The 25,692-nt window shown below is 55.6% G+C and overlaps 3 protein-coding genes across 15 annotated transcripts in view; 2 read left to right on the top strand and 1 right to left on the bottom strand.

Annotated features, from left to right (window-relative positions):
• Positions 1-30: 30 nt before the first annotated feature.
• GRAMD2A (GRAM domain containing 2A) lies at positions 31-14,278 on the top strand. Of its 7 annotated transcripts, none has more exons than XM_049812758.1 (13): positions 31-123; positions 828-1,011; positions 3,798-3,911; positions 4,678-4,735; positions 6,232-6,304; positions 6,386-6,489; positions 7,283-7,381; positions 8,320-8,391; positions 9,335-9,481; positions 10,749-10,905; positions 11,230-11,329; positions 11,439-11,546; positions 13,136-14,278. In XM_049812758.1, exons 3-13 carry the CDS (start codon positions 3,808-3,810, stop codon positions 13,137-13,139), a joined length of 1,026 nt encoding a protein of 341 aa, XP_049668715.1. In that variant the 5' UTR covers positions 31-123; positions 828-1,011; positions 3,798-3,807; the 3' UTR covers positions 13,140-14,278. The 7 variants fall into 7 exon arrangements, with proteins under 7 accessions (XP_049668715.1, XP_049668713.1, XP_049668718.1 ...); XM_049812756.1 differs by having other exon boundaries at positions 828-1,212; XM_049812760.1 differs by lacking the exons at positions 31-123; positions 828-1,011 and having other exon boundaries at positions 1,241-3,911; positions 9,335-9,397.
• A 1,994-nt stretch (positions 14,279-16,272) lies between these two features.
• SENP8 (SUMO peptidase family member, NEDD8 specific) lies at positions 16,273-23,782 on the bottom strand. The gene is made up of 2 exons (XM_049812899.1): positions 23,694-23,782; positions 16,273-18,668 (listed from the first exon to the last, which is right to left on the bottom strand). Exon 2 carries the CDS (start codon positions 18,623-18,625, stop codon positions 17,987-17,989), a length of 639 nt encoding a protein of 212 aa, XP_049668856.1. The 5' UTR covers positions 18,626-18,668; positions 23,694-23,782; the 3' UTR covers positions 16,273-17,986.
• Positions 23,783-24,137: 355 nt separating this feature from the next.
• MYO9A (myosin IXA) overlaps positions 24,138-25,692 on the top strand; it is a 189,603-nt gene continuing 188,048 nt past the window's right edge. For all 7 annotated transcript variants that reach the window (XM_049812619.1, XM_049812620.1, XM_049812622.1 and 4 more), the window contains exon 1: positions 24,138-24,207. The gene's annotated coding sequence lies outside the window, so the exon portion shown is untranslated. The remainder of the gene's footprint in view (positions 24,208-25,692) is intronic.

Raw genomic sequence — 25,692 nt, 5'->3', positions numbered from 1 at the left:
ATGGGGGCGGGCGGCGGGGGCGGGGCTTGGCGGCGGGCGGCCAACGGGCGGGCGGCGGGGCGCTGTGAGGAGGTCGGGCGCGCGGGGCATGACGGCGCCGGGCAGCGCGGGGCCGCCGCGCAGGTACGGGCGGGGGGGGGGGCGAGGGGGAGCTGCGGGGGTCCCGGGTACCGGGGGGGGAGCGGCCGGGAGCCGCGGGGCGCCTCCCTCTTAGCGCCGGGGAGCCCGGTGCCAGCCCTCGGCCTGCCCCCCTCCCCCCCCACCTCCCCTCCGCCCCCGCCGGCGGCGTCGCGCTCTGAGGGGAGCGCGGAAACACCGAGGCTCGCGCCCCGCCCCCCTCCCCCCCCCATTTCACCTCAGAGAGGGGACGAAGCGCGGCCGGGGGTCCCGCCGCTGCCTGGCCCGGGGGGGGGGGGGGGCGCCGGTTCTGCCTGGCGGAGGGAGGTTGTGTGGAGGGGGGCTCCGAGCCCGGGAGGAGGCTGGGGCCTGGCCCCGGTCATTCCTCGCCGCGTCCCCCGGCTCTCCTGGCCCATCGTTGCACCGCCGGGGCCGCGAGGGGAACGTGGCCCCGGTCTCTTGGAGCGGCGCCCGGTAAAAACCGGTATCCCCGGTGCTGGGGAGTGAGCCTGGGACCGAGGCCTCGGTTCTCAGCCCGGCTGTCGCCCACCGGGCGTAGGGCCCCGGGGACGAGGGAGAAGAACCCCGGGGAGGGGGGGGGGAGCATCGAGGGAGGCCGCCCGAGGTGCGGGGACCTGGGGACACACACACAGAGGGCTCCGTCCGTGTCTCGTCCTCTTTGCCTTGACCTCCCGCCTCTCTCCTGACAGCGCCGCCGGGGACCGGCCGTTCCCCTCCAGCATCCTCGGCGGTGGCTCCGCTCCAGCAGCCAACACACGGGATTGAAATGACCTTGAAAGCCGGGAACAAGGGCAGCTCGCCGGATCCCGCCCGGGCTCGCTCTGGCCAAGGCAGCCCGGCCACAAGTGCCTCCCGCCAGCTCTGATCCTCGGGGTTTTGTTTTTTGGTTTTTTTTGGTTGTTTTTTTTTTTGGGGGGGGGCGGGGAGGTGAAATCCCTGGCTTGCTCTCTCCTGCCTCCACCGCGTGCTTCCCCCTCGCTTGCGCTGGCAGCAGTGGGGAAGGGATCCAGTGAAAATCAAACGCCGTCGGAGGGGCTCGTGCCGGACCATTTCCAGACCGGATCCCAGCATTGTGTAAGGGAAGGGAGATGCCGATCCAGGGGGAGGGAGAAGCACCGGGCTTCGCCCAGCAAAGCCACAGCCCAGGAGGAGAGCTGGGGGTCAGGGGGAGCCTGCGTGGGCAGGGAGGGGGCCGTCAGCCTCGTTACCGCGGGCAGGGTGTCGGCAGGTTGCTGGCAACGTTTTCCCTTTGCTGGCAACTCCTGTGCCTGGCTGCTCTGCCTCCTCTCGGGGGCTCTGCGCTCCGACTGTTCTTGCTCCACTTGTAGTTTGGGACACTTGGGATGGTGATTTTCCTGCAGAAGCAGCTTCCTGCTGAAAAAATTCCTTGAGGAGGGTGATGGCCTGAGCTGCTAGAAAGTGTTTTCCTCCCTGCGCTGGTGCTGGAAGCAGCTCTTGGCAGGGAGACCTCCCCGTCAGCTGTGCCTGGAGCCCAACCTTATCTTATCCCGTGCTCCTGAACCCCAGATTTCCACCCCTGCTGCATCTGGGAGTAGGGATGGACTGAGATCTGGAGACGGGTGATGAAACAGCCACTGCGATGTCTCCACTGGGGCTGAGGATGCTCCTCGCAGCCCTCAGACCCTCCCTGGAGCAGCCTGATGCCAGCACTGCCTCCAGGGACCATCTGACCCAGGAGTTGTCCCTGGCAGTGACCGTAAGAGAGGGAAAACTGGGACAGGACCAAGTGCTTTTCAGTCTCTGGCTCTTCTTGTTTTAGGGGATTTCTGCGTGTTTGGTGACTCCGGGGGGGTTTCTTGGTGCCCTTGCTTTGAGCAAAGGGTGCCTCTCCCCGTCCCTTTCACGGTGCCCCTTGGTGTCAGCCCCGGTTAGGGCTAAATCTGCTTGCCCGGATTAAGTGGCGCAACTGCTCGGGGATTTAAAGGATGACGTGGGGGAAGCCAGAGCAGGCTGAGCTCCATCAAGGGAGGCTCCAGAGCAGGTCAGAGCCCCTTTTCCAGCATGGGGGCAGGGGGGGATGAAGGCTTCGGTGCCTCCGTGATAGGAGTTTTGGCTTCAGGGCAGCATGGCATCACCTGGCAGAGGGTGTTTGTGGTGCAGGGCTGCCTGTCCTGAAGGCGCGGGGTGTCCGAGGCCTTTTGGTGTGATTGTCAAGGGATGTTATTTTGGTGCTTCTTGTCGGTAGAATCTCCATTCCCTTCCAGACACCTCCTTTGACCTGAGCTTCTCCTAAAAAATCCCCGCAACTGTTCATCCCATCCCCACAATGCTCGGGCTTTGGGGCTATATGGGCAGCTCGTTTACTTTGCAAACGCCGGTTGTGGGGACCCAGGAGCTGGTTCCCAGCCTGGTCCTAACTGCATGGCACTGGTGACTTGCGTTCTGTTTTTCTGCAGCCCTGCGTTTGTGCTGCATCTTGAGGGAGCATCCCCTGTGCCTCCAGCTGGGATTCAGCCCGGCTCCATTGCATCGGGACAGCGTTTTGGTCAGGCCCCCAAGGCTGTGGGGACACAGGGACTTACGCAGCTTTGATGCTCAGACCGTTTGGGCATGGCTGTTGGGGTGCAGCACCCCTGTCCTGGCTCTCCCTGAGGCTGTGGGGGACTATTTAGATGGGTTTCCCTTCAGATGAGCCCCTAGGAGTGGGAGCTAGGGAAGTACAGGCAGCAAAAGAGCCCCTCTCTGTAGGTAGGAAGCAGTTTGGTATGGCTTCTCCACCTGGGCTCTGCCGCACCTCCAGGCATCATCCCTGTGGGCACTGGGATGCGCTCCAGCTCCACGCTTGTCCTGCTTGCTGGCACCTATCCTGCCTGCTGCCGTCCTGCCAGTCCCCCACCTGCTCTGGCATCACCCCCTGCCCGTTGAGCCGAGCTCTTTTCCCTTGACTAATTTCCTCTCCGTAGGTCCAGTGGCTGTTTGCCGGCTCTGCCGTGCTGCCACAGACCATGGATCGCTGTTCCGGCATTGGTCCCCTGGGATTGTGATTCGCTTTGGCTCTCGGTGCCAGAAGCACCCTGGCATGGCAATCTCCAGTTGCGGTTTGCTGAGGGCGGAAGCGTCACCTTTTTGGCCCGCCGGTTGATAACCTTCCCCGGGTGGCACTGGGAGTGTGTTTACTTTACCTGTTGTGGCTGATAAGCGCCTCTGATAAAACTCATGATAGTAAATAACAGGCTTTAACAAGAGGAGAGCAATTAAAGGAGGGAGGTGGTGCCCTCAGCAGAGGCTCTGCCCTGGGAAGATGGTGTTTTGCTGACCCGGAGGAGCAGACCCTGGCCCTTACTGGCTGAAGTCTCCATAACCCCAGGGAGTTTCACAGAGCTGCGATTTTTCCCATCCCAACCTACGTCTCTTGGGGAGGAGAGGCTCTGCTTTGGAAGGTGTTACCTGAGGCAGCATGGAGGGAGCTGCTGCTCTCTGGCCACTTGGTTGCAAGTGCTGGGGAGCTCCTGGCAGGAAATGCCCTTTTTTCTCCCTGTGACTTGAGAAATCACAGAAATATTCTTGTTGTCCTTGAGCAGCAGAGATACTGACGTCTCTGTGTGCACTGGGATTGAAGGGAATGGATTTACGGCTCCAAAACGCATCTCCCCCCTCTTTCCCTTCCCCTTGGGGGGCTAACAGGCTTCTCCTTGCAGTGCCAAGCCGATGCATGAAAAAGCAGCTCCCCTGAAGAGCCCTGAGCCCATGCACGGCCGTGAGAAACTGGAGGCATCCCACAAGGAGAAGAGTTTGGATTCCCTCGATGGCAGGTAAGGGGCAGCATCCTGGGGTCTAGGGTTGAGTCTTTGCTCTTTTTTGCCTCCTGTTGCGACCTTCTGCAGCATCCCTGCTGCCTCCAGGCCCCTAAATGCAGCTCGCCAGCTATGGGTGGGCACAGGGGGTCGTCTCTTTGTTTTCCCATTTGAATACTGGGTCTATAAAAGCAGGGAGGGGAGAGGGGTTTGGGGAAGGGGACCGGTATTCCCGCTGCTGAGGTTGTTGGGAGGACTTCCCTGTCTGTGGTTTCTCCCTTCATCTGCCTGCGTGATGGGTGTGGATGGATGCCCTTGTGCGTGGCCAAAGCCGAGTCCGTCCTCCTGCCTGGGCATGTTCCCAAATTCCCATTTGTGCTTTCCCTGGGGAAACCTTGACCTGGCTGAAGCTGCCCGTTGCCAGCTCCTAACCTGTCCCAGGCTACTGCTGGGGGCAGCTCTGGGCTCCTTCCCCCAGTACTGGGGTGTGTTTTGAGTACCAGCACCCTGGTGCTGCTGCCTCTACTGGCTCACTATAAGCCTGATGCCAGACAGAGATCAGCCTTCTCCTGCAGCTGTTATTTAACCTCAGCAATGCCCCATGCTACAATAAATCACCGAGACATCTGAAATGTGGCTGCCTGGGGTCTGTCTTCAGTCCTCTACGTCTTACTGTGTCTCTTCTTGCAGCACATGTGTTTTAGGGAGCGGGTGAGAGACCTGGGGTTCTTCACTTAGCTGCTGCTGCTGCTGATTATGATTATTATTATATTTTTCCTTCCAGCCTCCACCTGAATGAAGCCCTGAAGGATGAAGACATCAAGAAATGCCACCGCGAAGTGGTAAGTCTTTGGCTTCATGAGCAAATGGGCTGGTTTGTTGTAGCCTGACCCCGGCCATTTGCCACGGCGGAGCCTGCCTGGGGTCTCAAACGTGGGCTGCGGGAGCCAGAGGAGAAGCCGCAGCGGCTTCTGGTGTAGGGCAGAGGCTCCCGCCTGCATTTTCAGGGGACTCGATGATGGTTTTCTGTGGCCTCTGATCTGCCTTGCAAACACTTTTGGGATTTTCCTTCCAGAGCAAAGGGGAAAGTGGAAATCTTGACTGCAAGCAGCTCAGTTCCTGTCTGTTTGAACCTTTTTGTTCAAATCATGCCCAAAGTAGAGCTTTTTGGTCTGTCTTTAAACAAGAGATGCTTTGGAAGAGGAAGGGGCAAAGGGAGGAGGCATTTTCCCTTTCCCTGTGAAAAAGATGGAGGGGAAGAACATTTTGCTGATTATTCAGAGGCATCTGGGAGGCTTACTAGATGGCAACGGGTTTGTGCTGGGGCCAGGGGGTGTTTCTTGACCTACGGGTCAAAGACAGCCTGGGGTTGGCTCAGAGGTGATGCCACGGTCCCACCATGTCCCTCCGTACCCCATTGTGTCCCCCTGAAATGCTCCCAGTGGCACCCCCACCATCCCGCCGTCTCCCCCAGGGGTGGTGTCTGAGCTGACCCCAGGTGATGCTGAGCCTTGATCCTCTTACAGCCCAGCTCATCCGGTGACAAGGTGCACGGAACAAAGGTGACCTTGTCACCACGGGCAGGAGGGCTTTGCCTGCAGTGCTGCCTGCAAACCAGTCTTGCTGCCCTGGGGCCCTTTGAGCTGTGCTGGACTTCTCCACGTCCTCGTGAAGCATCTTGTCCCTTGGATTTCAGGGGACAGCTGTCACTGCCGTGGGGACAGTCGCATCCCTGGGGAGCACCCTGAGGCCTGGGGCGCTGCCTCCTCCAGGGCAGGGGGTGCAAATCTGCCTGCGCTGCCTTACAGGACTAACTGAGCGGATTTAACGCAAAGTGTTGAACTGCTTTGGAGCCTTTAACTTACATACAGATTTATTTAAGGGCGAACCTGCCGAGCCTCCTGCCGCGGCTGCTGGCAGGCTTTGAAGAGGCACTGGGAATATAAATAGCTGGATGGCGCGGCGCGATGGGTGCAAAGCAAGTGTTGTCACTGTGCCCCGAATAACGGAAGAGCTCGAGGAGGAGGAGGAGAGAAACTGCTGGGCAAAATAAATTGCCTGCAGATGAGCCCAGCACAAAACGGGCTCCTCGCAGAGGCTCAGGAGCCTCCTTAGATATTAGGGGATATGTTTATTTGGGAGGATGGCACAACATTTGCTGGGTGCTGGATCATCTGACCCTCCTCTAGCCCTTCGGGTCCGCCGTCCCCAGCCTGGTGGGACCCCGCTGCATTGGTCCCGGGTGCGGGGAGAGGGAGATTTTTTTTGCAGGATGGTGTTTTTCTGGGTCTCCTCTTCAGCAAGGTCACTAGATAACTTTGTTCTGCTTTATTTTCAGGCCGCTAGCAAGTACAACTCCCAGTACCACAAGCTGTTCAAGGACATCCCGACAGAGGAGAGCGTGCTGAAAGGTGGGTGGCATGGCAAGGGACGGGTATGGGGGTGGCAGGATCTGGCACATAGTCTGCCATGCCCCTCTCTCTGCTTTGCAGTTTGCTCATGTGCGCTCCAGAGAGACATCCTCATCCAGGGAAGGCTTTACATCTCCCCCAACTGGCTCTGCTTCTACGCAAACCTTTTTGGGAAGGACATCAAGGTAACACGGAGACCAGCTCACCCTGGTCCCTTAGGGCTTGTAGCCCAGGCTATGCTGCAGCTTATCCCCTCCCACATCCAAATACCACCAAAATCACCATTAAAAGCCTCCGATGTGAAGGGGAGCACGGTTGTGCCTCCCCCTCTGATCACCTGCGGCACCTGCCTGGGGAAACCAAATATTGGTTTGGTTTAAAATTCCCTGATGCAAAACCTCCTACAAGCCGCAACGGTGTTTGAAGGAAGATCAAAGGTTTTGGGGGCTGGGGGGGAGATTTGAATCTCTCTTGGCTTTTCTTCTTGATTTACAGTCTGATGTTTCCCTGTTAGTCTTGTGGCTGACAGGGATCTTGGGGAGAGACGACTTCCTTTAAAACTCGGCTGAAGAACTGAATTATTTATATCAGCCACTTTAAACAAATAGCTGATAGAAATATGGCGTTTCAATGAAGTTATCCTGCCATAAATTATATCCTGCCTTATTTTTAACCCTCCGTGGGCTTGTAGAGGGGGCTTTCATGATGGGTTTTAAGGAGACTTGCTGGACAATGCTTTCCTCGTGTCCTCGCTGTTCTGATTGGGTAGAAACCACCTCCCAGCCAAGATTAACGCGCTGGGGATGCTGTGACCTTTAATAAAAACCCAGCTGTCTCTGGGAAATGCTGAATCCCTGCGTCGCCACTCTGCTTGAGGCATAATTAACGATGTGTGTTATATTTCTGCCTTGCGAAAGAAACTCCCTGAGCTCGCACCATGCCTATCCCTGCCCATCCCCGTGTCTTTTTGCCCTCCAGGTTGTGATCCCAGTGGTCTCTGTACAGCTGATAAAAAAGCACAAGACGGCTCGGCTGCTGCCCAATGGCTTGGCCATCACCACCAACGCCAGCAGAAAGGTAACGCCGGTGCTTTGAGCATTGGTACCCAGCCTCACCGCAGCCAGGGGATGCCCTGGTCCAAGCTGGCTGCGATTTGAGAGCAGGGAACAAAGTGATTCCCATCCCTGGCTGAAAGCGTGGGCCGGTTGGGAAGTGAGCGCTGCTCTCCGTGCTGGCAGCCAGCCAGGGCAAACACCACAGCTTTGCTTTTGTTTCTGAATTTCACTTTGTTTTTGAGCAAAGCAAACCCCGAGTGGAACTCGGTCGAGCCTGACAAATCCCTGCCAGGCTCAAATAAAACCTTTAAACTCCTTAAACGCAAGCAGGGGAAGGGTTTGGGCTGGCATTCAACCTGAGCTGGCAGAAAACTTGGTTAAGGGGCTGAATTTCCAGCTTTTAAATCACGTTGGGTGTTGTCGGCTGCAGCGAGCTGACGTAGTCCTGCTCGGTGCATCTGAGTCCTTGTCTGGCCGACTGCTGCTGGCAGCAGCGTGTATTGCAGATCTCTTGACAGGGAGGGGGTTATTCCTGCAGGATTTTAGCAGGGGGTGGCCCAAGGCAGGATTTGGGCATTCAAAGCGATCTGCTCTGCACATTGCATGGACTCTGCATCGGGCAAGGTGAGCGCTGCCCCGTGTCCTCTTGTGCTGATCCATGGGGATGTTTTCTGTTGCTCCTGGATCCATTTGCTGCCACATCCCTCTGGGCTAAGCACAGGAGGCCCCATGGGAACAGCAGCTGAGTGAAACTGGCCCCAAAAAAATCTGGTCCAGGTTTTAGCAGGCTGCAAAAATAACAGCAAGTAAACTCTGCAGGGAGATGCCTGTCGGGGGGACGTGGCTCCTGAAGGAGGGGAGATTCAAGGGCAGGATGTCTCTGCCTGTTCACTGCCTGTGAAGAACCAGACTTGGGACGGGGGGAAATCTCTCCCGGCAGCTTCTCTTTTTCTCTTGCAGTACATCTTTGTGTCCCTCATCTCCCGCGACAGCGTCTACGATGTCCTGAGGAGAGTCTGCACGCACCTGCAGGTACCCTCCACCCCGCATCTGATAGCATTTTGATGGTTGCAGGGCTCTGTGCTCTTCCCTGGGGCTGCATTTTGGGTAGCAGAGCTCTTCACCACTGCCTCCGAGGCTTCAGACTGCTCCCAAAGTCCTCCGTGGTGCCCTGCTGCCTCTTCCCAGTGTCCTCGCTCCACAGCAAGGGACAGAAAGAGGGGCAGGAGCCATGCCCCAGGCGCATCTTGTCCCTGTGAGCTGCCGCTGGCCTTTTCTGGGTCATGGATGACAGAGGCAGAGCCCGGAGTTTCTGTTCTTTCCCAGGGCGTGTATATGAATTATTTATAATCTGGTAGTAATACTAGTTCTGCCACTCTGTACATCACTGCCTTTTCCCCAGATCTGAAGTTTTAAGGGGAGCAAAAATGGTGCAAAGTAAAAAAAAAAAAAAAAAAAAAATTTGAATTAAAAAGTCTGAGGGGTGAAGACATCCATCAGCCCTCGAGCTGGAGAGGAGGATTGTGGGGACCTCTTCTTCTCCCTGCCTTTGAAGCACGTGGGAAGTGGTGCCAGAGCCCTTCCCCATCCAGAAGGGTGTCTGCCGGCTGTGCCGGGGCAGCAATTTGGGTGACTCAGACCCATTGCCAAACTGGGGAATTTGAAATGTGCTGGGCTCTGCCTAGATATTCCCGTTTTTTTCCCTCCGATGGTTTGTCCCCTCTGCCAGGAGCCGAGGCCAGTGCAGGAGCCCTTGGCTCAGCCACAGCCCCATAGGGTTTTTGGTGATGGGAGGCAGTGATGCAGTTGCCCCATTCTCTCTGGATGCTCTTCTTTGTCTCCAGAATCCCCGTGCTTGCAAGTTTTAAACAGCTGCTCTTCATAGACTCACTAGAAAAGTCAAAATTCAATTTTCTGGCTCAGGTTGAAGCAGGCAGAGGCAGCACCATAACACCTGATTCTTTCTCCCCTCCAGGTTTCGAGTAAGAAGAGCTTGAGTTTGAAGGAGCTGACAGAGGAGCCTGACGCCGTGTCGCTGGTGAGGGTCAGGGCGGCTCTGGGAGAGGGAAGGACGGCCATGAACTCGCGCTGTGGGCAGGAGAGCGTCCGCCTGGCCCCCTTGGTGGGTTTAACGCCTTCCCGGCATGCTGAGATTCGGCTGGCAGCCACTTGCAGGGCACAGAGTCAGTTCTCTCCCCTCGCTGCTGACAAAGGTCGTGCGAGGATGCGGCCGTTGCCTTCGTAGCTCATCCTCTGGGATCCTCATACCCCAACTTGTCAGAAACGGATGGGTCAAGAGGACGATTCGGACAGCCTGCGGCTGAGCGCAAGCTGATGACTCGGCCGGTTGGTCTTGGGGGTCTGTTTATAGACAGAAAATCTTCAGAGTGATGCGGAAAATGCTGCCATGCTGCTCCTGCCGGCTGATACTGTTTGCAGCCGCGAACACAGATAACAGGCTGGAAACGTGATTGAATTGTCCAAAAACCTGTGGCATGAGTGGGACGGCTCATAGCTGGGAGGCTGGAGAGGGAAAAGCCTGCCAAACTGTGGCTTGACTGAGGGAGCACGAGGGGCCGCATCCTGCTGCCTTTGCTCAGCTCTGCCCGCAATGGCTGCATCCCTGGCCGGCAGGATGTGTCCTCTCCATGAAATGTGGATGGCCCATCCCTGTCTCTGCTCTGTCATGAAGGCATTGGTGCTGCAGCTGTGCTGGGCTGTATGGGGACACTGAGCAGGGTGTCCTCCACGGGCTGGTGGCCTTGTGCATCAGGCTGGGTGCAGGAGGTGACAATTGGGGTGGCCCTTGTGGGCCAGTGGCCTCACACACTGGACCAGGAGGTGACAGGTGGGTTGTCCCCCATGGTCTGGTGGCATCCCAAGGGTTGAAGGCACTTTTCAAGGGCTGAATCAGGAGCGATGCAGGCTGGCGGTGTCTCCCGGTCCTTCCGAGGGCTGTAGCCTTTCAGCAGCTCCAGCCCTGCGGACGCTCCAGTGGGGGAACCCCTCTCTGTGCCGGCTGCCACCCTGCTCAATTTGGTGTCTTTCTGGGGTGTGCTGGGACCAGGATGCTGAGCCACAGGGTGGGCAAGTGCGTCTCAGAGGATGATGGGTGACCATGCTGAGCTTCAAACAAAGGGGTGAAGGAGGCAGCAATTGGTATTTGGGGCAGGCGTGGTGTGTGTGGGCCGGTCCTTCCTATGGCAGGAGGAACCTATGTCCCCACAGGCCTGTCATGGAGGACCAGCTTCCCCTTTGGATGTGCTGGTGCTCGACGGAGATGCTGTAAGGTTCCAGGCTGAATCTGGCTCCACTGTGTCCTTGGCGCTGCTGGTTTCATGGGAGAAAGCGCTGCCGGTGGCTTGGCTCACCCAGGGCTGTTCCCGCAGGAGGTGATTGTCCCCGAGGGCAAGTGGAGGAAGGTGTCACCCGCCTCGCTGTCACTGTCGCTGCCAGATGCCGACTACCAGTGCATCCACCGGACCTCTGTCAGCAGCCTGAGCGCCAAGGAGAGCTCCTTCACCTCCGAGGAGCCTCTGGTTTCGGGTGAGGGCTGCGCCTGACCCAGGGACGTGGGTTTGTGCCCTGCCTTGCACATGGTGCTGGGTGTAAACCTCCATAAATAGATGTTCATCCATCCTCCACGCTCGTGGAGGGGATTTCTGCCTTGCAGACAAACAGGGTTGAGGCTGGGAGTCGGACATGGGGTCCTGGGGATGGGGTCTCCTGGCTGTGAGGTCTGAGCCCTCGGCGTGCACCTGTAATGCCCACGAGGGAGGAGTATGTGATGCTTGAAGGCTCCCAGTTGCTGGAGGAGCACAAGCATCTGCCCAGTGTTACCGTGCTGCTGATTCTGGACTTGTATTTCAGAAAGTGCAATAAACACTGAAGAGGAGCTGGAGGTGGAGCAGAGCTGTGTGGCGGAGCTGAGACCCTCTGACTACCAGCTCCTGAAGATCTTCATTGTGCTGTAAGTGTGCTGAGGGCGGCCGTGGCGTGGGGAAGTACGGGGGGTATGCTGGGAACCTCCATCTCAACCACCAGCCGCTGAGCACTTGCGCTTTTTCCTCTGCTCCCAGCATCTGCCTCCTGGTTGTGTCCTCCTCGTACCTGGCGTTTCGCATCTTCCGTCTGGAGCAGCAGCTCTGCTCTCTGAACCGGGACTACCTCTCCCGTGGGCCCAGAAGGTGAGGGACCCTTGGGGACACTTTGGGGCAGGTTGGTCACACCGCGAGCTGACAACCCGAGGGATGTGGTGCAAGGAGCAACGGCTCTGCTCCGCGATGTGTCCCAGGGGTGCTTTGTCCCTTATCTGGTGCCTGCTGTTGGGATGGCTGATGGCAGATCTCAAAGTGCCATCTTCATGCAGTAGATGATCCCATCAGCTGCTGGTTTGAGCGACCAGGGAAAGCTCTGCTGTCCCTGAGACTTTCAGCCCTTGGGAAAAGGTTTCCTTGCAGGTTTGGGGCTGGTTCCTTGGTTGTAGGAAGCATCAGGGTATCTTGGTGGAGCTGGGCTATGCCCTGGGGCTAATGGGACCACAGGCATCAGCAAGGGATGGACAGGTGTGTGGTTTAGCCCCAGCTGGCAACTAAGCACCATGCAGCTGCTCTATCGCTTCCCCTCCTCAACTGGACAGGGGAGAGAAAATAAAACAAGAGGCTTGTGGGTTGAGATAAGGACAGGGAGAGATCACTCACCAATTACCGTGACGGGCAAAACAGACTCGCCTTGGGGACAATTAACTCAATTTATTGCCAATCAAACCAGAGTAAGGTAATGCGAAATAAAACCAAATCTCAAAACATCTTCCCCCCACCCCTCCCTTCTTCCTGGGCACAACTTCACTCCCAGATTCTCTACCAAGCCTCCCAGCGGCACAGGGGGACGGGGAATGGGGGTTGGGGTTAGTTCATCACACGTTGTCTTTGCTGCTCCTTCCTCCTCAGGGGCAGGACTCATCACACTCATCTCCAGCGTGGGGTCCCTCCCACAGGAGACAGTTCTCCATGAACTTCTCCAACATGGGTCCTTCCCACGGGCTGCAGTTCTTCATGAACTGCTCCAGCGTGGGTCCCCCGCAGGGTCACAAGTTGTGCTGGAAAACCTGCTCTGTGAGCTCCTCTCTCCACGGGGCCACAGGTCCTGCCAGGAGCCTGCTCCAGCACAGGCTTCCCATGGGGTCACAGCCTCCTTTGGGCATCCCCCTGCTCCAGCGTGGGGTCCTCCCCGGGCTGCAGGTGGAGATCTGCTCCACCGTGGACCTCCCTGGGCTCCAGGGGCACAGCCTGCCTCACCAGGGTCTTCATCACCACGGGCTGCAGGGGAATCTCTGCTCCAGCACCTGGAGCACCTCCTCCTCCTCCTTCACTGACCTGGGGGTCTGCAGGGTTGTTTCTCTTACGTATTCTCACTTCTCTCTCCAGCTGCTGTTGTGCAGCAGTTTTTCCCCCCTTCTTAAATACATTATCCCAGAGGCGTTACCACTGTTGCTGATGGGCTCAGCCTTGGCCAGCGGCGGGTCCATCTTAGAGCTGGCTGGCATTGGCTCTGTTGGACACCGGGGAAGCTTCTAGCAGCTTCTCACAGAAGCCACCCCTGTAGCCCCCCTGCTGCCAAAACCTTGCCATGCAAACCCAATACAACAGGAGTGGGTTCCCTTGGGTTGGGGACGGTGGGGGTTCTCCCTCCTTGTGCCTATGGGGCCTGGGCACTGGGCTGGGGTACCGTGCCTCTGCAGCCACTCGCCCCGTCTTACCCTGCTCTCTGCTTGCAGGTGACCGTTACCCCCGGTGCTGGCTGAGGACGGACGCTGAGATGGTGGCACCCTGTGTACGGATCCCAGTGCTGCATCCTCCCAGCCATGGCTGTTGCACATGGTCCGGCTTCCCCTTGGCCAGTGAAATGGGACCAAGTATCTTCTCTCTTCCCAGCGGGACCACCTGGCCAGCTCATGGCCACTGGTGCCAACTCCCCGTCCCACTGGAAACCCATTTTCTCCCCGGGACGCTGCTGGACTCTAGCACCGGACAAGAGCTCGGTAGCACCAGATGATGGCTCGGGACTGCTGAGGGGTTGGACTTCCCCTTAGGACTTGCTGCTAAAACGGGTGCCAGTTTTTATTCCAGACTTGGGGTTTTCTTGTTAAAAGATGACCTTAGGCTCACCAGGAACCCCCAAAAATGTGGATGAATTGCTGCTGCTGCTCTGGGTGAAGCCCGAGCAGTGGCTCTGGGCTGAACCTGCCTGTTTGTCCCCCTCTCGGTATCCCTGGGGCCACGGGTGGAGGAATGGCCCTAACCCTGGGAGTCTGCAGGGATGGGGAGAAAGGGGCCACCAGCCCTGTGGGGTATCATGTATCCCAGCACCCGAGGGTGGGGGTACAATCTAGGGTCCCCCCAGCTCTGCTGGGCTCTGTACTGGCCCCCAGCCCTTCTTTCCTGGAGTACTGGGCCATCTTGGGGTGCGTGTATGTGTGTGCGTGTCCCCTGCAAAGCACTTTAGGGTCCCCTAGACCAGGTGTCCTCGCTGGGGACTGCACCTGGCAATGGTGCCAGACCAAGGCTTCGTTAGCCCCGCTCACCTCTTTAAGATGTCCCAAAAGGAGCCTGTGGCTGGCTCCAGTGAACGTCCCAGATCGCAGTGTGTCTGTGCCCTGGTTCGTGTTAACCTCGTCACCGTGTGGAGCCGAGTGCCACAGGATTTGTCCCGCAGCCTCCCCTGGGAGCACGCTGGGGCAGCAGGTGATGCCTGTGGGATTCCTTTTCTTTTTCTTTCCTATTTTTTTGGAACTACAAGTGCTGATGGGGCCAAATCCCCACACCCTGGGGAAGAGCTCGCTGCTCGCTCCAGGCTTGGAACGGCTTTTAAATGAAAATAAAACCAGGATTTTCTAGCACATTGCTGTCTGCTGCCAGCATCCTTGCAGTGGTGCCGGGCTGCGAGCCCTGAAACAGAGTACCCCAGAATCTGTGCTGTCCTGGTGCCCCTTCCCTGGCTGCGTCCTCAGGACGTGGATTAGGTGGGGACAGCCCTGTCCTCGTGTGGGCTTGGGGATGGGTGGCATCGCCTTGTCCTCCCTTTGGGCCAGCGCTGGTGGAGGTGGGGCTGTTTAGCCCCCAATATCCCACCCTGCAGGGCAAGGCTGGAGGGGTGCCGCGTGGGCCAGAGCACCGGTGGGTGCTCAGCATTGTTTCTCCACACCAGGGAATCCTCTATGTCACCCTGTGTGTCACCCTGGCCACGCCGGGGAGGCAGAGGGGGGGATACCAGGCTGGGGTGCAGCCCTGGCTGGGGCGGGGGGGGACCAGGGTGGCTTTTGGGGGACAGCCCAGGGCCAGGCATGCTCCAGGAATAGAGGACGAGGAATTTTTTTTCACTAGATGGCAGCAGACCCTGCGGGATGTGACACTCAAGCTGGTGGCAGGGCCACCCTGGGGACAGTGGATGCCTGGGGAGGGTGCTGACCTGCAGCCCCGTCCCGCTGGGGTGGACAGGGTGAGCTTTCCTCTTCCTCCTCCTCTCTGAGCATCCGCAACCTAAATCCTGTCCCCGCCAGCCTGGCCCATGGAGCAAAAGACATGAAAATGGGTGAAACGCATGAAAATGGCCCAACTTGAAAGCCACAGTGGAGGTGGCATTGGCTAAATGGGGACTGGGGTGGTGTAACCCCATTTTTTTCAGGAAATTTAGCACCCTGGGGTGCCGAGGGGGTGGTCTGTGGTTTGGCCATGTTTTTGGCCAAACTATTGAGGCTGCTTCTTCAAAGCTCCAGTGTTATGGGGCCGTTGGAGCCTTTGACTTTGTGGGTGACCCGGTGGATGAAAGGCACTATCCCGCTGCCACCCCATCCCTGCTGGGGACTTGCCAAGCTCACTGTGCCGGTGCGGCCGCCAAAATGGGTTTGGGGTTGTTTTTTCAAAAAACAAGTTGGTGCTCAATGGGTTCAACCTCACAGTTGGGCTTATGGTCCCAAAAATTAGGTTTAGGATTGGGGCTTTTTTGGGCTTGTGTGCCCAGCCTGGTGTGGTTTTGGGTGCTCTGCAGCACCCAATACAAACCAGGTGCGTCAGGTCCCTCCCTTGTCCTCGTGCCAAGCCTGGACCAGGCATGTGACAGTGGTGACGGCCACCTCCGCTCCTCTCAGGGCTCTTTGGTTAAAGCCGGCAGTGGGACCACTCATGGTGCAGTTGGCTGAACTGGAAGAGGTTTGGAGGAGCCCAGGGGTGAGACCCCACTGTGGTTTGGTGGGGGTTCCCTGCTGCTGGGAGCTGGTTGCAGGGCTCCGGTTTTGTTTTCCGGCCAGTGTTTGCCTGCCTGGTCAGCATGTGTTAGCTCTCCTGCTGACGCCCTGCTTAAGCTTATTTGCTTTTCTTTGTGTAAAGAAATGCCACGTAAAAGCCTTGGGTGCGGGAAACGTCCTGGGTGCTCACCTTGCTGGCTCCAGCAGCCCTGCCCTGTCCCTCGGGGATGAGGAACGCAGGGTACCCGCCAGATGAGCACAGCCCCTGCCCTCAAGTCCCCCCCCAATGCTCCCCCACTCACACCCACCACCCTGCCTTTCTACCTCCCCTCTACCTGCGCTCCTCCCCAGCCCAAATCAACCCCTAAAAATAGGATTAGGAGATTAAATCAGCTTGTGTGGCTGCCTCGCTATTGCGGAAGGCATGGCGGAGTTGTCCCCAGGCTCGCTGGCTCTCTAAGGCAAATTTCTGCTTGGTTTCACCCGCTGCAGGGCGCAGAGTGGCCGAGAAGCCGCTGCAAGACCTGAGGCTCTGCCTGCGAATCGCAGCCATTGTGGCCACAATACCATTGCACAACAAGAAACCGTGGGGCAGCAGGAGCCACTGCTTGTTAGCGGGTACCTACACAATAGATGGGATGATGCTGACAAGCGCACAGATTGGTTTTGAATTTTATTCTGGACCCGGGAGTGGCAGTGACGTTGCTCCAACAAAGCCCCCCGGAGTCCAAAGTGAATCCCCTTCAGCGAGTGGCTCAATCCCATTTCAACCATCTCTTGGGTTTTCAGCTCCATCCGAGCAGGGGAAGGGGTTTTCCAGGGAGGGCTGGTGCTGAAGAGATGCCCTGGCCCGCTGGCTGCTCCCCCATCCGGGCAGCGTAGGAAGGAGGGGAACGACCCCAACCCTTGTTTTGCCCCGCTGCTGCTTGTACGTGTTTGCTTGGGTGTTTTGAAAGGGCCTGGGCTGTGGCTACTTACCTTTTTCTTAGCAACAAGGGAAGTTTAAGCCCTTCCTACAGTTCATCACCTTGGTGCTGTGCTAGTATGCACGCTGGTGGGGCTGGGCTGGCAATATGATGGGTGAAGAGGTCCGGGTTAAAAATAATCCTTCCTCCTTTTCTTTTTCGAGGCTTGTATTTAACCGGGATTTCCCTGATTCAGTTGGTGTGCCGGAGTGTGGTTGCTCTGCTAGACACCACCTGAGCAACCTGCTCTTTGCTTCTCATGAGATTAGAGATTATTCCTTACCCTGCAACGACATCTCATTTTAATTTTTATTTTCCCCAGTGCTGAGCCTGTCTTTTAATGAGAAGGCGTGCTCTGAGATCCCAGCCATCATCCAGCACGGGAGGAAAGATGTTTCGATTAGAAGTGTATTAAGGACTTCTTGGGCTTCAAGGAGACTGCAGTTATCTTTGGCTTTTATACCTCAAACTCTGTCCTTTTGTTCTCCCTGGTGGTTTTTTTTTTATCTCAAGTAACAGAACTGGTTTTGTTCTAGAGGAAGCAGCGACAGCCTTGGACGCTCCGAGTGCAGCAAACGCTAACAAGGGTTGGGGAGCACTGACGAACCCTCCCTGAATGGAGACGACCTAAAATCGTAATGAAAAGAAAATACTTCAAAGAGTGAGTGTCGCTTTTCATCTCAATTAAGTTTCATTTCCTAGGACTGGGTTTCTCAGCTTCCTATTAATCTTCCAGCAGTTCAGAGTAAGGTTTTAATTTGTAATAAGAGCAAGCAGGGGTGGGGGACAGAAAAAAAGCTATCGCTGTACAGCCTAGGAGCACCTATCTGAAGAAAACAGATTTTCTTTTTACCCCGTTCTTTAATCGTAGCATTTCTTTTGGAGTCTTGTCTTTTGACGTCGACATCTCAGTGTCAGGTTTTCAGGGGTGAAAAATCCTTGCTGCTAAATCCTAGACTGCTGAAATACCACTAGCTGGAGGCACAAATTCGAAATAGCCATGAGAAAGCATTTGGAGGCTTGGTTTTAAAGGGCATTTGCTAAACCTATCTTGGAAGGGCAATGCCTGTAGCCAATTAAAGCCACCTAATGAGGGTGTGTTGCCTGCTGAGCAAAGGTGAAGTCTCTTTAGCTACCCATTTTGCCACACAAATCAGTGTGAAAATTCACCATGGAGAGGAGGATTTCTTTGAAAGCAAAGTGACTTTTCTGGTTAGAAGTTCAAAGGCCAGTAATGTCCAGAGGGGACTAAGGCTTTTCCAGGAGGGAACAGGGTGTTTGGGGGGGTGTAGCCATGCTGGAGGGGTTACATTCTTCTTCTTTGGGACAATCTTGCGCATGGGCATCTCCCTCAGGCACTGGGGGTGCTGCCTCACAGACGGGGAAGGCAGTTTTTTGGGGGGCCGGAGCTGCAGCTCGATCACTTCTGTGCCAGTTTTGTGATGAGAGCTTTCCACTCTGATCTCTTCTGCGTGATGTAGGAGGGGGTGAGGAGCTGCAGCAAAGGCTCTGGCCGGCCCCTAAAGTATCCCTGACACAGAGCCTCTGCGTTGCAGATCACGTACATCCCACAGTCATAGCTGTTCTGCTGGGCAGGCGCCTTCTCCTCCATGAAGGTTGCTTTGCCCCCTCTTTTGCCCAGGAAAGCCTCCAGCTTCCCCGCCACTTGCTTGGCGTGGAGAGAGTTGCATTTACTGTGGGAATCGTAATGGGCGAAGCACTTTTTGTCCCTGAAATAAACCAGTAAGCTCCAGTGGGTGCCCCCAGCGACCTGGTTGGAGTTATCATTGATAGGCAAGAACACCAGCTCTTTGTGGAGAAGGTCCAGTGGTTGAAGGAATATGGCTATTTCTTCCTGACTAAGGGCACATTTAATGAACTGAGCCACTTCGGGGCTGATAAAACAAACCTGATCACTAAATTCTTGGAACTGGTGGTTGGTGAAGTACTCGAAGGCAAACCCGATGATGTGATCGTTAAGCCAGTTTGGGGGCTCCAGCAAGGCAACGTCCGACTGCCTCAGCAAACTGTCCATGTAGCTGAGAACAACAGGGTCCATCCTCCACGGGTCGGGGCTGCAGCACTCCAGCAAACTTCAAAAGCTGAAACACAGGAAGGGAAAATGAATTAAGGAATTAGATCACACCTGGGACAAGATACAGCACAACAAACATCTCGAGTTCCTTCTCAGCAAGCAGTGAGCAGAAGCCCAGGGTTCCCTGAAGGCTATTATTTGAAGGACCAGCGTTTGAACCATCTACTAGATGAGCAGATGGAGGACACGCAGTTCCCTGTCTGCAGCCCGTGACGGGTTGCACTGGGCTCTTCTGCTGCTCTAGGAGCAGTGTGTGGCTCTGATTAGATAAATGTTTCATCGTTATGATCTTAACCTCAAAGCAAAGTGATTTCCAGGCAGTTCCTGCTTGGGAACTGCAGGCACGCCTTCAGTTCTGTGCTTTGCACAGAAACCATACGTGATCTAGGAGAAGTCGGTTGGTGTTTTGGCGTTTCAGTGTTTCACCTGCACAGTGACAATCACTGTAATGCTTTGCATCACTGGTGTTCCTTAAATAAAAGCCTTTTCGGGGCTGTCTGACAGGCATATGATCCCTTTCACCTAGCAGATCATGCCACAGCTCGGTGCCAGACAGATGACCCATTCCAGGAAAACCTGCTTGCCCACTAGCACAGGAGGCAAGGCAGCGATGAGTAAGGAGAAACAAAGAAAAACAAGATCACAAACAAACCAGTTCCCTACCATGGGAATCTTTAGGACAACTGTCTACCTAGCCAGTAGAGATTTCAATAACTCAAGTACCACCGAAGCTGGGTGGTCTGCAAAATACCTATCGTTTTTTTAGCTCAGGTTTTAACCGGCCAAAATTTTGTTCACAAAAGGAGAAAGCACTTGTGGGTAAGCTAAGGGGTGAAGATCCCTGCAGGATTCTGCTGGTGATGTCCACGTGTGAACAGAAGCGCCTGGTCGTGCCGACCTACTCTTCCAATCTTTTACTCTGTTATTTGTCCAGGCTACATTCTTCCCTCTTAATCTGTGCCTGCTTTCCACAAGTAGAGGCTGCTTATCCTTAAAAAGGCGCCTGGAAATTCAAGTAGACTGTAGCACCTTGTTCTCCCCACCCATGTGTTTGAGGACTTCAACAGGTCTTCCAGGCAAGACTTCTCCTGACTCCTTTCCGTTTATCAGGTTATCCACGTATCCACTAATTCTGATCTTTCTACCAGTCGTATAATTCCTTTTCAGAAGCTGCTGCATTTCCTGCCTTCACGTCCCAGGGGGATTAAAGTGTGTTTTAAGAAAGAGGTTGCACAGCACACTAGGAGGTGCTACTCAGTAAACAACAAGAAATACTCGCTGGCACCAGACTAGAGTTTGGGAGGAGATCTTCTGAAGAGAAACTGTTGATTTAAACCCCCTATATCCACCCCGGTTTTCCCCTTGCTCTCACAGCCCCCGGCCCGGGCTCCTCCGCTGCTGCAATGCACCATCAGCCCCCGACGCTTCTCTCCTTGCCAGGACAGGGCTAGAAATGCCACAGCTGGGGACAGTGGTGACTTGGAGCTGGCCTGCCCTCACCCTTTCCTCATCTGTGCCAAACGCAGTATGAAAACATCTTAGGATTTCTTAAAGCACTGTGTGAAAACTAATACCGAAAAGATCATTTTAATACGATTCACTATAAATAAGACACAAATTCTCCATTATGATAGGGGTTAGGAAGAAGTAGATTTGTGCTTCTTATTGCAACATGAATCATGAAAACATCCTTCCTGGCCAGGCATGCATAAATTAAGAGAGATTTATCTTTAAAAAATCTTGGCAAGGTCACATCACATGTGACTTGTAAGTAACAGAATGGATGAAGCATGCTGTATGTGTAATACGTCGGAAGGAAGGGCCGAGGTTGTGTACCTGGGGCTTGAAAAAGCTAATAACTATTTATGTATCGCTGATAGATCCAAGAGATGCCAAGCAGCAAGAGTCACTGAAAAGGAAGGGGAGCAGTCACTGTTATTTATACTGAGGCAAACACAATGGTATTTGGACACGCTTCCTACGTTAATGAACTCAAACTATTTCCAAGTTTGTGGAGCAAATCCTTTGCAACAGCCTGCAGTATAAGAACAAAACAAAAAATCCAAACTAAGTCCCAGCAACTGTGTAGCATGCCTGAATATAGTCTTGTTTAAAGAGCCGGACATCCTGTGAGCCTAGAAGTGACCAGTTTGCGGTTTTAACAGGGTCACTGCTGAAACACTTTTTGCATGTGCCCATACAATGCCCCAAATTTTCCTTTACTGCGTGTTTTTCTGCTTCATCTTCTCCTACAGATGTACAAAATACAGCAAATAGCTTTCCACTCAAGTCCAAATGGGATTACGGGCTAGGGAAGGAAGCATGCGTCCTGTATTCTGTTAATTTTCCACTCTGCAGAAACATCGTTTGGATTTTTTTTCAGTCAAGGGGGAAAATAATAATAATAAAAAAAAGACATTTGGCAACTTCCTACAGTCAGGAAGGGAGAACGGTTATAGCAAATGCTTAATTGCCACTAGCTACTACTTTTAATATTATTGCCATCTGGTATTTGTGAAACTCCTTGTGAGTTCTGCAAGGATGACTCACTGTGTGCAGCGCACAGCTTAAAGGAAAACCCTTTGTAGGCTCGGACGCCTTTCAGAGCCACTTAAGGTAAGTGGCGAGAACCGAAAAAGCGTAGTGGAGCTGTGAAAAGCCATCAGAGAGATGGTTTTGTTCGGGAGGACCTCCCCATAAAAGCTAAAGATGAATCCGCAGAGAAGCCAGGGTGTGGATCTGAGCACCTTTGACGTTAAGGGGTGTTGAAATGCAATCGCAGATCGCAAGCAGCTCTGCTCAGACACAGCCAGGATTTGCTTCCTGAAGGCTCAGGCACACTCTGTTCAGAAGTTTTCATAAAGATAGGAATAAATACTGACGCAGGCCTGGAACATTTGTCGTAGGTTGCCAACAAGAGTCTTGCTCATTCATTTTATTTGCATATTAGTAGTTGGAATTTGTGTAAACTCTCTGTAATCCTCAGCTTCTCAGAGGGATATTCATCTGCCCCGTTTCGAGCGCTAAGATGAGGACACCGGGGAGAGAAAAAAAGAGCACTTCAATAAAAATGTCATCAAGCCAGCCAAGATGAAACCACCCATTTCGTTTATAGATTTGAAAACGGTGCCGTCTTGCATCAGTATGGCAAGAAGTCAAATTTCTTTCATCTGTAAGTTATAACAATTTAACAAATAAGCTGCCACTGTTAGCGCAAGTTTGATTCAGAAACTGATGGGACTCCTTCGTGTCCAGGATGCAAGGCAAAGCCTGCGTTTTGTAATACTTGACAAAAACCCCCAAACCTATTATTTTCACAACATTAAAGACGACTACCTTCTACATGTAATTGTTGCCTTGCGCTCTGAAGGCAGCACTTGAGAGCCAGGGAATGAAACTCCCTAGTAATTGAGTGTAAATAGGCAGCGATGGAGGAAAGAGAGCTTAAATTAAGGATGAATCAGATTCCTAAAGTCTATTTCAACAAATTAAAGGTGTTAAGAACATCCAGAATGAATATTTTAAGGTGCCACGTCACTAAACTCCTGTACCAAATTTAAAGAATATGGGGGTAAATACAAAACGCCACCTGAAAGGCAAATTATTCAGACTTTACCGGGGAAGAGCAAGAGGGACAGAGATTTTCAGCAGCTTGGCTGAGGTCTTTGGAACGATCAAGAGTAAAAGGCCCCACGATTTAACCCCCAGACCATTCCCTTTTACCGGATGTATAGTTTTTAGACACTGTGTCAGTGCTCTTAATAGCAGTTGTTGTTAATGGTAGTAAGATCAGACAAGGAACATTGATTTCTATTTATCACCATGAGCTGGCCTGTACTTACCTGTCTCCTAACAGCCAGAGAAGAAACTCAAGGAAAATTAAACTAAGCCAGAAAAGGACTGAACTCGTCTACTCTTTTGTTAAAGATAAACAATCTCTTTGTAGCCTGTAGATTATAATTCCTGTATGATATGAGAACAGAGCCTTTGTGGGTTCAATAGGCCCTGAATGAAAACATTCATAACCTCTGTACGCACAATGCCCAAACCTTTCCGTTCCTGACAAACTCCCCGAACCAGACACGTGCAGCCGCTCTACGCAACCGAACTCCAGAACCTTGCTTTGTTTCACAGCACCTCACGGGACACTAAACTAGAAGCCGGAGGAACTACACCAAACGCTACTAAATCAAATACCGTTTTGCTCCCCAGGATGGGGTTGGCCAAAGCATGAAGTTTAACAGGGAAAAACCACCAGCGACCTGAACGCCTGAGAAGGAGAGATGCCACTGAGGCTCCCCCAGAAGTAACGACGGGAAACCCCTCAGCTCGGTTCGTCAAAACGGCGTTAAACCGGACGTCGACGGATGGCGTTCACCTGCTTTGGGAAAGAGTTTGTTCAAAAGAGCAGCGGGAAGCGCTGGGAGGGAATATCGTTTGCCCAAAAGGCCTAAAGGTCGCGGGAATCCGGTCAAGGGAAGGAATTACGGTCGGAGGAACGGATTCGGGTTGTCGTCGCTCTGCGGAGACGTGACCCAGGGCGTGATGTGATGGACCCCCAGCTTCGGGATCCGAGCACGGGAGCAGCCCTCAAGGAAGAGCTCGCTCGTCCCGCTGCTGCTTCTATGGAAATAAATGAGAATTCAGGGGAGAGAAGAGGCTTTGCCCGGGCTGGCGGGGCCGGGGCCGGCACCGGGACCGGAGTCGGGGTTAAGGCCGGGGCCGGGGGCAGCCGGTCGCACGGCTCCCTGCGAGCCCACCCAGGCCGAGCTGGTGCCCGGGCAGCCCCGGCTCGACCCCCCGGTGCCGGCTCGGCGGCTCCAACTTTAACGATTTTAACCATTTTTCCTCCCCGTCCTCAAAACTCCCGTTAGAAACCTCCGGACCCGGTGGAGGCCGGTACGGACTCCCCCCCGCCCCCCACCACAACGGCCCACCGGGCCCGGGAAACCACAGCCGGGGCCCTACGCGACACCGCGGTTGCCGTGGCAACGCCAGGCCGGGCCGGGTAGCCGCCGCCGCCGCCGCTCACCTGCCGCCGCATCGCCCGCTCTGCCCTCCGCGGTGCCGGCACCGGCCGGTTGCTGCGTGCTGCCGTAAAGCTGGCAGCGCCGCGTCGTAACAACCAGGCGGCCGGGGGGGGGGTGGGGTGGGGTGTTGGGAGAGACCTGAGGGGCGGGGCGATCGGTGGGGCGGGGCGATCGGCGGGGCGGGGCGGGGCGCGCGCCTGCCTGCCTGCCTGCCACCTCCCCTCCCCTCCCATCCCTTCCCGGTGGCGGCGGGTGCGCGCGGGAGAGGCGTGCGCGCGCGGGCGGGCGGGCAGTCGGGCAGCGCCCGGGCGGCGGCGGGAGCGCGAGCGCCCGTTCCTCCCCCGGCCCCCCCCCCCTCCCCTTTCCCTCCCTCCCTCCCCCCCTTCCCCGCCGCCTGTCTTCCCGACCGCCCCTCAGCAGCGCCTTAGCGGGAGCCTCCCCCCCCCCCCCCCCGCCTCCCCTCGGCGGCGGCGGCGGCGGCGGTGGGCGAGGGATGCGCCGCGCCCCGACAGCCAGGTGAGCGGCGGCGGCGGCGGGGCAGCGGGGCGGGGGCCTCCGGGTGCGTGTGAGGAATGGGGGGGTGTGTGTGAGGGATTTGTGTGTGAGGGGTGTGTGTGTGAGGGATTTGCGTGTGTGAGGGATGGGGGGGTGTGTGAGGGGAGGGCGGCGGGCGCGGTACCGGCGCTGGGGGCCGGGGGTCACCGCGTCCCGCTTCAGCGTGAGGCGGGGGGAAAGCCCCGCTGGCGCGGCGGAGCAACGATCGCTCTCTCGCTCGCCCGCCCGGTGCCGCCGCGGAGCCTTTGTTCGGTGGAGGAGGGCGAGTCCCGTGTTCCCCCCCCCCCCCACGCCCCGCCGTCTCGCAACCGGTTAAGATGGCTGGACCCACGCCAGCTTCGCCCCCACGCGTGACCGGGCCCCCGGGGGAAACGGCGGGCGCAAGGTGCGGGACGGCGCCTCGGCAGCCGGGTCCCCTTCGCGGTCGTGTGTCCCCCCCCCCCTCCCGTGGGCTTCCCCACGCGTGGGAGCGCGAAGGGTGGCAACGGTGCTGCTGTTTTTTAATCCCCCGGTGCCAATACGCTGCCGTTTACACCCATCCTGGGGTGGGTCGGACACGCAAGACGTGAAAAAACTAGCCGTGGGGGTAGGTGGGGGGAAGTTTTTATCTCCCTTCGTGTTTCTAAGTGCCACCAGTGGGTCCGTGGGCTGGCGGCATCCCCACAACAACCCTCCCACCCCGAGTGGGGAGACAGCCCCGACGCCGGGCATTGCGACGGGACCAGGGACCGGGTCGCGGTCGGCACCGTCTTTGGCAAAGGAGCAGCCCGTTACGCTGCTACACGAGAGCCGCGTTAACGATTCCCACCCTGCCTCAGCGAGATATTTCTGGTTTTTAACGTGGTGTTTGACTCCACAGCAGCTCGCTCGCTGGCACACTGGACCTTTATGGGAGCACTGCTCCTCCAAAGGTTAAAATAGTCGATATTTCTTTCTGGAATTTTCCTAAATGTAGCTGAAATGGCCTTTGCTTTATATGCCCCCCCCCCCCCCCCCTCAAAAAAAATCATCCGACGTGACTCACGGTAGGACCTGCTATAAGTTCAGAGCCGGCCGTTTTGCCGCCCTTCTGCTTATAGATTGGCTTCCTCCTCCTCCATTTACGTTTTCATATCCTGAAATCAAGCTGAGATTAATAAAGTCAGGAGCGTGAGCTCAGCAGAAATCATGGCTTTCACATCCTTCGCTGCAGCGTGCGTTACCCTGCCCATCGGAATATAAAAAAATAATCACGTAGCGGCAAAGGAAGGAGGAGAGCGCTGCTACAGGGAGAAAAAACAGTGTGGTGTTTTGCTAAATCGATAACAAAGCAGTTTAATAAATCGCTTCGTAAATAGATTATTAGTTGGAGAAATGGGTTTCTGGACGGCTTGAGTGTTTTCCCGACTCTTTTCCCAGGGGAGTGCTAGGAAATGACAGGGGACCATCGTCTTCTCGTCTCTCCTG

This window comes from Accipiter gentilis, chromosome 10 (genome assembly GCF_929443795.1).
Source record: "Accipiter gentilis chromosome 10, bAccGen1.1, whole genome shotgun sequence".
Taxonomy (NCBI): Eukaryota; Metazoa; Chordata; class Aves; order Accipitriformes; family Accipitridae; genus Astur; species Astur gentilis.
This window is presented reverse-complemented; position numbering and strand designations above follow the sequence as displayed.

Bases quoted from the DNA above. Each gene is read 5' to 3' on its own strand.
- GRAMD2A (XM_049812758.1), top strand. From the start codon at position 3,808: ATGCATGAAAAAGCAGCTCCCCTGAAGAGCCCTGAGCCCATGCACGGC. The intron at 6,490-7,282 runs GTAACACGGAGA...TTTGCCCTCCAG, and splicing joins TTTTTGGGAAGGACATCAAG to GTTGTGATCCCAGTGGTCTC. The intron at 11,330-11,438 runs GTAAGTGTGCTG...CTCTGCTCCCAG, and splicing joins CTGAAGATCTTCATTGTGCT to CATCTGCCTCCTGGTTGTGT.
- SENP8 (XM_049812899.1), bottom strand. From the start codon at position 18,625: ATGGACCCTGTTGTTCTCAGCTACATGGACAGTTTGCTGAGGCAGTCG.